Raw genomic sequence first — 10,624 nt, 5'->3', positions numbered from 1 at the left:
ATCGTGGTGCCCACTCGAGAATCTTTCTGACCCAATATCCATCGGTGGCATAATGTGCCGTGCCCACTTTTACTTCACAGGAGCAATTCTTTAACTTACGTACGTGATCTTGATTCTTCTGTACATCTCCTCATTTCTGTTTCAACGTCGAAGCGAAACTAAGCACATCCCTCGCCATTATTCTCTGGGAGCCCTTGATCCGTATGTCACATGGGTCAAAGACCTTCGTCTTTAAATAACAATATATAATATAGAATATCAAACATATATCCTTCTGTATATTAAAGAAGCACTTACCTAAAACAGCCCAATAGTGTAGTAATATTTTAAACAATTAATAAATATTAAAATAATCTCGGAAACAAAATTGAAATGATTATTAATTATTGCTTTAAATATATATATTTGGCCATCAACACATGATGCTATTTCAATAGCACTCAAGTCATTGAACTATGTAAATATCAGGTCGTTCTTATGTAATCGGAGATAGTGATGTGCCTTCGTATAATTTATCGATAGATCGATAAATTTAGCTTTTAATTATAAAACGTCACTAATAATTTTAATTTGGATCTAGGCGCTTAACTATACCTTTGGTCTCAATAATAAAGACTGTTGCATTATAATTAATTATAACTTAAGTAATATCGAATAAAATACATAATCGATATTATCGAAATGTTTAGAAAAAATGTTAAAAGTTACATTTGTTATTATTAGCAAACTTAAATATTATTACATATAATATTACATTATTATTTTTCTTAAATATACCTGTTAGTATACAGTAACGGTAAATATTAATAACTTATTGAACAGTAGACAATAAGTACTTATAGATAAATACTGTATGTGACTGTAATACCGATATTACCGATAAATTAGTGATGTAGCGTGTCCGAGTTTATTGTCCTCTCACTCTAAACGAACACGGGCCCATCACTCTCCACTCACAGGACGTGCAAGTTCTCACAGTTTTTGAATTTAGAATCCTCTTTCCCGAAGATCCATGTCAGCATCTGTCTCGCCTTCATGCTTGCCCGGACCACCCCCCTGGATTTGTACCAGTGAGCTGGTGATGACTCCCTGCCCCCTTCTGCTGAATATTGTTGCTTCTTGAGACGGATTTGATTCAGGATACCGACAAGTAGCTCATCTACGTTATGGTTGATTCCAACCGAAACCTCTATGAACTTTGCTTTATAAGTACAAGCGAGACATTTCCCATCTGAAACAGAAAACTCGGTCTGAACATGGCGTGTTCAATTTTAATTGGTAATTAATCAAAAGGAACACCGGGTTAAGAAATATACTCTTGCAATTATTTTGATGAAAACCGCTAACAAGCTCGCTAGGGAAATCAATTTACTCCTTAAACTGGAGGAAAATGAGTGTAATAAATTCTCTCGGATCCAAACTTTTTTAATCTTTCTCGACCTAACTCACACTTCTGTCAATTTGAATGACTTGTTTTAATAGAAATTATAGTCTATTCTAAAGACGACGACTAAATTAATTTATAAAAATTTACTTATACTAATTATTCTTAACCAGTAGCCCCAAATTTGTACAGTGAATCAAATAAATCACTTTACTTATTGATTTAATGTCTTATTAGTTAACAACGACTACTATTTATTTTATAAACAAAAGTAAATAAATAAGTAATTAAAAACGTAAAAGTAATACTCTCAAGGTGAAAGCTAAGTAAAGAAGATGACGTAAGAAAAGGAAAATAAATTACAGAAAGAAATGGAAGAGAATGTTACGAGTAAAAGAAAGATGTGTAATAAAAGAACATGAAAAGTCTAAAAACATATTGTCTCTGCGTACCCAAGAAATGGGAATGTACGAAAAGTCGTCAATAGCGAAGGTCAATAAAAAAAAACAACGACTATTTACAAAACAAGTTCTTTATCGTACACTGGAAGACTCAATATGTGGTTAGTTGTCAGTTACGAACTATGGCGCATTTGTAACTATTACCAGTGTTATATTTTGTTAGCTTTGGATAATCTATCTATATATAACGTATCTAATCTATCTAAAACAGTGATTCCCAAAGTGGTCTATATCGACCCCTAGGGGTCTATGACAACCTGCAAGGGGTTTACGTCAGCGAAAAAAAATTTGGGGGTTCATGAAATGAAAATGGGGGTCCACGATAGTGGATCTCAACACATACACTGATAGTACCTATTTACTTACATCATAATATTTTATAATATCAAAACATTTACATTATTTATAAAAGCACATATGAAGTAAAAAATTATTATATATGTTTATAAAATTGTGTAAGTTGTAGGATGTTGGTATTCGCTTTGTGGTCGCAATATATTTTGAACTTGTAAAAACCTGAGAGTCGTAGTCTCAGAGCTTCGCTACCTTGAACTGACTTATTCAATTCGTCACTCTATAAATACGAATGTGGGACTCTGATCTAAAACATAATATATCTTATTATATTCTATTTAAATATATACAGGAGTAGGAAACTGAGCCCCTGGATGACTTAGGTTTAAGCTGGTTTATTTGTGCCCATGTATAGAAGATTTTTAATTTTTATTGACAATATTTTCTTTCCGATGAGCCAATTCACCTTCCTAACCTATCCTTGTGAAGGTTGTAGGAAGGCATTTGAAACTAGTCACATGCAGGTTCTATTGGATATCATGAAAGAGGCCCACGTACAGTAGTGGACATCTAACTGCTGAAATGATGATAATGATTAAGCCCAAAATTATTCACGTTTAGTGAATACATGTTTTTTTATATGTTATTGCTAAAGCATTTGCCCATTGTCTTGCCTGATGTTAAGCGATAACGAGGTCTACAATGGTATACTTTTGCCTAGAAGACATATAGTTATATCTTGCTGGAAACAACAGCACCAGTAGGATGTTGCCTTGACTGTTCGCAATATATAGTAGTAGTAAAACGCTAAGTATGGGTTGAAGGAGTTCCAACAGCATGGAAGAAATAAGGTGGAGGAATTAATTCGTGTAATTCCGACGAAGTCTTCGAAAATCAATCTATAGAACTTTTTTTGGGTCCTGTTATAGGCCGCTCGTATATTCCCCTGTCTATGGGTACGCTAAGAAAATTTTTCAAATAATGTTTCACTCTTATTTTATTTCTTCGCTCTCCTCTTGTTCTTCTCAATTTCTCTTATTCATTTCTTTTTTTTATCCTCACATAATCTTTTATTATTTTTCATTCTGTTACTATTCATACATCACCTCTTTTACTTCACCATTTCTTTCTGGACTGCAGTGTAAGAGGATTTAAGTCGTCCAGTTATTTTGTTCATCTGTATTTTTATAACATTTCTGCCTATAGAACTTTTAGCCATGTAAATCTTTTGTCCAAGTATAATCTAGGTCTGTATTTTAATTAAGTCTCGTATCCCTTTATGGGATCTATTTTAGGATTAAATTTACAATGATTTTCATTTTCCACAGAAACCGACTAAGAGTCTACGGTTACCGACATAATTATTATCGAAGTTTTAATTGTACTTCCTACCTTGAAATCATAAGGATATTAATTAAATGAGATATTCCTGTTATTAAATACTTTCCGGGAAAGCTTACCTTGTGTGGACACTGCCCTACTCCGCGCCAAGTCGATTTTGTTTGCCACCAGCAATGCTGGCCTGGACCTCAGCATATCGCTGTCCATCATTCTAGCGAGTTCCTGTTCAGCTTTTTGGAAGGACGCTTTGTCTACCACGGAGTATATGACCACAAAAGCATCTGGTGGTTCAAAGCGATCTATTTCCTCCTGTGAAAATAAATTTTATTAGGAAATTTTGTTATCGAGGGAAATCTATCCTAAGGTTCTCGAGTGGCAGCCAAGAGCCGGATGCGGTGTGGGTAAATCCTCTACTAGGTATAGCGATGGCAAAGTCAAGGTTGTGAGAAATTATTGTCATAGTAAAATGTTTTAAAGGAGGCTCATGCCCTACAATGGGCGCCTATTGGTTGACGTGATGATAGTCATAAGTTTAATTTAAAATTCGAATAAATTTTGATCCGTTTTTTAAGTTTGTCAAATAAAATTAAGAAGAATAAAGTAAGAAAACCACTAATAGATAGGTATTTCCGCCAATGCAGTAGTAGTCGTGCAATAAAGTGCGCCGCCCGCCCGGCAAAAAAATGCGAATCACCCAACTACCACTGCTAAATCATTCAACACGTGTTTCACCCCACCACGGGGCATCCTCAGGAGTAATGTTACACCGAATAGTGCCAAACATGTCAACACAAGAGTTATTTGCCGGATGCGCATTTATCAGCGGACTGGCGGGCGGTACATTTTATTGCACGACTACTACTGCATTGGCGGAAGTAGCTATATATTGGTCCTTTTCTTACTTAGGATGGACTTCCGCAAAATAATGCCTGAATTCATAAGATATAAAATATTTTTTTAAATAAATGAAGCATTTTAATGAAAATCGTATGTGGATCAATTTCCAATTAATTAAGTCTCCAGTGTCACATCCTTTTCCTTTAAATTGATTTAGTTAAAACGTTTCTGTCGTATTTTAATCAATAACCGTTATCGGAAGGATAAATTGAAATTGACCGAATATATAAAAGGACATTATTACTTATTTAAATGTTCTTTTTGACAAAAGGTTTATCAGTGTTTTGTTATTTTTTATCTTTTTCTATTACAATTATAGGTTATTGTGTTTCAATTGCGAGTAGCGTCGTAAAAACAAAATTTCGTGAATTTTGATTTAAAGTATAATAACAGTTTTTATTTATTTGGTTACACGAGTAAATCTTATTATATATAACATTAATTTACTTTAAAAACTTCGTATTCAATGCAGTAAATTTTAAAACACATTTTTTATAAGTGGAAAAAAAGTTGTGTAGTATTCGTATGAGCAATGGTAGCGTAGTGGAAGAGGACTGAGATTTACGATCGCATATCACGGGTTCTATTCACGGGATACAATGTTATTTAATTTAAACTGTGTATGAATTATATAGGATTACCACTGTTCACAAACAAGTTTACCAGAGGATTGACAGCTGCGATTTTTACGTACCATAATAATACACTATGAACACCAGCCCACCTGTCAAGCATGGCGATTATGATATATATCCCAATAGATATTATTACGAGAGCCCTTTGTCTGACAGTGGATATATATAGGCTGAAACACGATTATTAATGTGGAATGTTCTCGAAAGCGAGAAAGAGGTAATTTTAACTTCTAGAAATAGTCTTCCAGAGTAGAAGAAGACAATTGTTTACTTCGAGACGTGGATTTTCACTATGACACAACTTTACATGTCTGCAGTAAGGCATGTGGTTTAATATACTCGTAAAAATTTTTTGTCTAGTGGATTCGTCTAAATTTTTGTCACTAAGTAAAATAGAAGTTTCCCGAACGCCGGTTAAGTAATGGAAATTTTTTGATAACCTTTTTTTAAAAAAATTAATGCCAACATGCTCTTTATTTTGTTCATAGAGTAACGGGATCAGATAACAATTTGATATATTGTTTAGTTCTCTGACCTCTGTGTGACCACCCTATAGAAGCCTACTTCAAGGCATAGGCGGGTATATCTATGAGGATATATGCAATAATCGCCAAGTTTACCTCTGATCGCCATTGGCACTCGGTGTGTGGTATTATGGTACACCGAAGAGGCTTCTACCCATCTTCTGGAAACTTCTTTGTGAGCCATGGCAATACCATATAACTGATTCACAAATTGTGAGTTATTTATGATTGTATCCCGGGCATCGATCCCACGACATACGATTGCAAGTTTGAGTCTTCCACCACTGAGTTTCCACTGCTAAATTTAGTATTGTTGTCAAATATTTAGATACTCAAATCTAATAATGCGTGTTATGTTCGCTATGTTCTAGGATAAGAATAACACAAATTTTATTCCTTATTTAATTTAGTTATTCAGGTAAAATGGACAATAATTCCCGGGTTATTTAATGGAATCAGGCGTTACCTCGCGGAAGTCCATCCTAAGTAAGAAAAGGACCAATATTTAGCCACTTCTAGTAGTGGCTAAATATTGGTTCTTTTTTTACTTAATTCCCGAGTTGTAAACATAATATTTTATTACATTGTAAACTTAAAAAGTTGTAAATATTTCGTAATGACTCTTTATTTATTTATTCTCTTATTAATAAATAAAAATAAAATCTAAATAAATAAATAAAATCTTAACAGCTGATAGTTCACACTATATAAACATTACTGTATAAAATACGCCAATAAACAATACATTATTATTAATTCAAATACGACAGTAGATAAACTAAAAAAGAATAGATGAGGTATAATCTAAGTGTGTATAATTATCGCGCTTTGAGTGTGTTGATAAAAAATTGCGTTACATTCTTTAGTTAAAGGTGATGAATATACATGGTATTATTTAATAAAAGGTAAGCATATAACATGCTAGGTCTTTAAGGTTTTGAAATAGAGACCACGGAACGAAGCGAAGGCTTGTGCGCCCTCAAGGTAGACAGACAACCTTGTTGAGGTAGTCGGAAGACGCTGATCGCAGGCTTCGTCCAACCGGACCTCTTGGAAATATTTTGGGGGAATCCTATGCCCAGCAGTGGACGTTCTATGGCTGAAATATTGATGATGACCATGCAAATAATTTAAAATCACTAAATTACCTTTGCACTCGTGCAATTAACAAAGTACAATTCCGATTCTTCACCATTCAGCAGTATGGATACCTTCTGTTCTGAGCTGTCGACATCTAGAAAAGAAGGTTGTGTTATGAATATGGTACAACAGGTAAGTAGGAATGCCTGATGCCGACTGAGAGTAGAAGAAAAGACATCAAGAAGTCGAAGTTGCAAAGGAAAGACTAGGAACAAAATACTGCAGAACTGATGGCTCTGGAGCAAAGAGATGTAGATCTGAAGTTGAGACCACAGACCTTCAAGCGCAGTAAAAAACGAAGGTGGTCATACTTTGTTAAAGACCTCGAAGGTTGTATTTGAAATTTATAGAGAACGCCTATGTCCAGCTGTGGATGTCTGTTAGCTATAACGATAATAAAATAAAGGTTATGTAATGTACTAATTACCTCTTTGTCTGTCGTATGCATTTATACATTCGCTAGTTTGAAATTGGCTGATCAGGGCCGTTTTGCCCACACCCGGCGCGCCCACCATGGCCACGCGGTGGCAGGCGATGGGTCTGCGCTCCTGAGGCTCTGGTGTGGCTTGGGCGGGTGACGATGGAGCCAAGCTGCCGGAACGAGAGCGCCGGCGACGGAAAGAGTCACCCCTATTGACGATACCTGGCAACAAACACAGACTACTGAATTTCTATTTATATACTACACCAAAAAATTCAGGTAAATTTTTAATAGTTTTATATATAGAGCTATAGTTAGGGCTATGTGATATCTTAAGATAACCGACTAGCCCAGCGGATTGACAAGTTTTATTAGAAGTGGACAGGCTATATATAGTACGCAGAACAGAGGGTCGCTGAGGTGATGATCACGGTCAAGAACTTTGTCATCAACCAACAAGGTAGGAAGATTTTGTATCCGAAAACGGTGGATGGTTCTATTGTTAATATACAGTTACAGCATAAAGAGAAGATGCCACTTGGATCGCCGGAACATTCAGATGTTTTAAGACGGTGTTAAGATACGTAAGTCGAATTAAAAAGATTCTCTGAAACGATCTTGTATTGGAAGCATATTGAAAACACCAATAAAATATTTATTATTTTGTGCTTCTATTTTTGAGGGCAACTCGTTCCATCTTATATCTTTGACATGGACTTTCGTTTTAAAAAAAAATATTTTTTTTATTAGCGTTCTCTTCTGTCGTCCTTTACAAGTTCTTTTGCTATATCTTCTTTCGTTCTTTACATTTTCTTTTATACTCCTTTCTTTCATTCACAATTCTTATACATTTTTCCTCTATTTCTTCGCCGCATTCTTTTAGTGTCACAATTCAGTTCGTCACAATTTTAAATTTTTATCGTCTATTATTATTATTTCTTATTTGAAATTCTTTTGTTACTCCCTATGTTTAACTTTTGTTTAATATTTTATTTAGTTTTACTACTTTTTTATTTAATAACAATGTTTAAAAAAATTTGACTACTGTCTTTACTTTCCACTATGAAAGCAATGGTGCCTCTTTCTATCCTTGTCTTCCGCTCCAACTAACACAAGGTTAGCGAAGTCTGACGTCACGCTTTTTAAAAATACTTCTATTACTGTCAATCTTAAAATGTAATTATGGAACGTGGACGTATGTACAAGGACGTAAGTATTGTTTGATTGAAGAATTGAAGTTGTTGTTATTATATTATATTTAAATATTGATATTTAAATTCGGTTTAGTCAGTCTTGTTTGTATTGGACATGACGCCAACTTAGATCAGCTTGGACAGACTGGATTTACCACAAGAACTATGACTCCTTAAGGACCCCTTTATGATATTCGACATCTATTGTGATTATCAAAATTATATTATTAAATCCGGAAAAGCTGAAATCGCACACTTTCTTAGGCCACTTCTGGGGCTATTTCTTAAACACATACAAGATGATTAATAATAGCTGTAGAAGTTTTACTGCGGTGAATGTATAGCTCATTTGCTATTAGGTAATGTGCGGTACACCCTATGAAAAATCAAAGGTTCTAAAAATAATCACTAACGTAATGATTACATATTAAGAAAAAGTAAATTAGCATGACTTGTTTACTAATTTATTTTAATAACTTCTAATATTATACTAAAACTAATTATTGCTTAGTACGTTTGTATCTGTTTCTGTGGTATTCCATTAGGATTATAATAGAGTTTTAAAGAGATCACTTTAAACAGGGTGATTGGAAGTAGCTATAAAAGCATCAATGCTTCTTGATGGCGAATGAGCTATACCTTGACCCTATGTAAACCTTTTACAACTGTAACTAATCATCCTGTATTTTTATATATTCATTGACGTATTCTTGTAATATATTTTCATTAAAAATAACATTTAGAATCGAGGTAACGTTTGAATCAATTTATTAAAGTGTAACAAATCCTTGAAAATGATTTATCACGCCAAACAATTTTCTACTATCTAAAATTTTAAACAGAAACATTTTCTTTTCAAAGTACTAAGCGGTCCCCCAGGTGTTCGAACCTGAATTGTAGCGATTTAAGTCTTTACGAATTCAGAGGCTGTTCAGTCCATTATAAAGGTAGCATTTTGTAAATATTATATAAACTACTTTTTAGCTTTAAGTCTTATCTAGTTATTTAACATCATACATTATGATAACCAGTGGTTTCCAAATGACATAGGTGTCCATGTGTGATCTTCACTGATACTTATTCTCGGTTGTTGTTGATGCTGTTAGCCTTAAGGCTTTTACAGCTTCATCGGAACTGAGTTCACGGAGCGGAAGGGTCCGTGAAATTAAAAAGAAAACGAAAGCTGAACGGACGCGTTCCAATTGCACGAAGTCGTTCTCATGCAGTAATAATCCACTTTACTTTAGAGCTGTATAGTGTTTATGTTGTGTGTACGGCTTGGGACGGCAGCGTGGACCACAGACGAGCCTATGTGATCCATCCAGATCCAAATATTTCATGGAAGTTATTTACTACACTACTACATTCACAGGCGTTATTTTGCGGAAGTCCATCCTAAGTAAAAAAAGGACCTATATTTAGCCACTTCCGCACATGCAGTCTAAGTCGTGCAACAAAGTGCACCGCCCGCCAGCCCAGTGATAAATGCATGCGGCAAACATTGCGAATTACACAACTACCACCATTAAATCACTCAACACGTGTTTCACCCCTCCACGGGGCATCTCCATGAGCTATGTTACACCGATACGAATCTGGTCCTTTTCTTACTTAATCCAGATCCAACTTTGGTTCCCCAAAGCTGTATGGGGTTAGGAAGCGCTTTCCGATAGGTGGCACTTACATTGGTATTTCCTAGTGTGACCTGTAATATAATCAAAGTCAATGTTCAAATCAAAATAGCTCTATTACATAAGATTGTTACCACACAGTCTATACTAGTACCTTTCAACCATTTATGTGCCATGCCACACTTTAGCAGTTCTAAATTTTCTCCCCCCCTATGTAACATATATATGTTTTATATTAAAGCGAAAGAGTGCGACGACACGTGGGCGTCACATCTCTCGTGCAACCGATGCCCGTTGGGGTCTGAAGGTTCTCGAATGTTGACCTTGAGTTGTTAGACACGTGGCATAGGTAGATCTTTCACAACGTGAACCGATGAAGGGAATTCGCTGTGGTCTGTGTATCTATGCCTTGTAGCGGACGTCGAGTGCAAAACAAGAAGAAAAAACTTTTCTTTAGTAGGTTTGCATGTTTAACACGTTCACTGCGGCTTGAGGCCGATTCAGCCTCATGGTAGACTTTGCACTGGTGCGGCGCGTAAAACTCGTGTTTTCTCTCTAGTGCGGCGGCTGTTTACACTCAACCGTATGAGGTATGACAAAGACAAATATAGCTTTCTTTATGGCTGCGAAGAATTGACTCAATATTGTAAAAAAAATTATTGAAACATGAGGCAGAAAAGGCCTCAACCGCACTACTAGGAAG

General features: G+C 35.3%; 1 protein-coding gene across 1 annotated transcript in view; it reads right to left on the bottom strand.

Annotated features, from left to right (window-relative positions):
- Positions 1-727: 727 nt before the first annotated feature.
- LOC137919409 (GTP-binding protein REM 1-like) overlaps positions 728-10,624 on the bottom strand; it is a 61,707-nt gene continuing 51,810 nt past the window's right edge. Inside the window, 4 exon segments of the mRNA XM_068762477.1 lie at positions 728-1,231; positions 3,600-3,789; positions 6,685-6,770; positions 7,104-7,319. Of these exon segments, the coding sequence (XP_068618578.1) occupies positions 954-1,231; positions 3,600-3,789; positions 6,685-6,770; positions 7,104-7,319 (770 nt within the window). The 3' untranslated portion in view covers positions 728-953.

The sequence above is a fragment of the Battus philenor genome, unplaced genomic scaffold (genome assembly GCF_028537555.1).
Source record: "Battus philenor isolate CCGP_79_NKW_IND1 unplaced genomic scaffold, ilBatPhil1.0.hap1 SCAF_16, whole genome shotgun sequence".
Taxonomy (NCBI): Eukaryota; Metazoa; Arthropoda; class Insecta; order Lepidoptera; family Papilionidae; genus Battus; species Battus philenor.
Note: the sequence above shows the minus strand (reverse complement) of the source record. Positions and strands in the feature narration are given on the sequence as shown.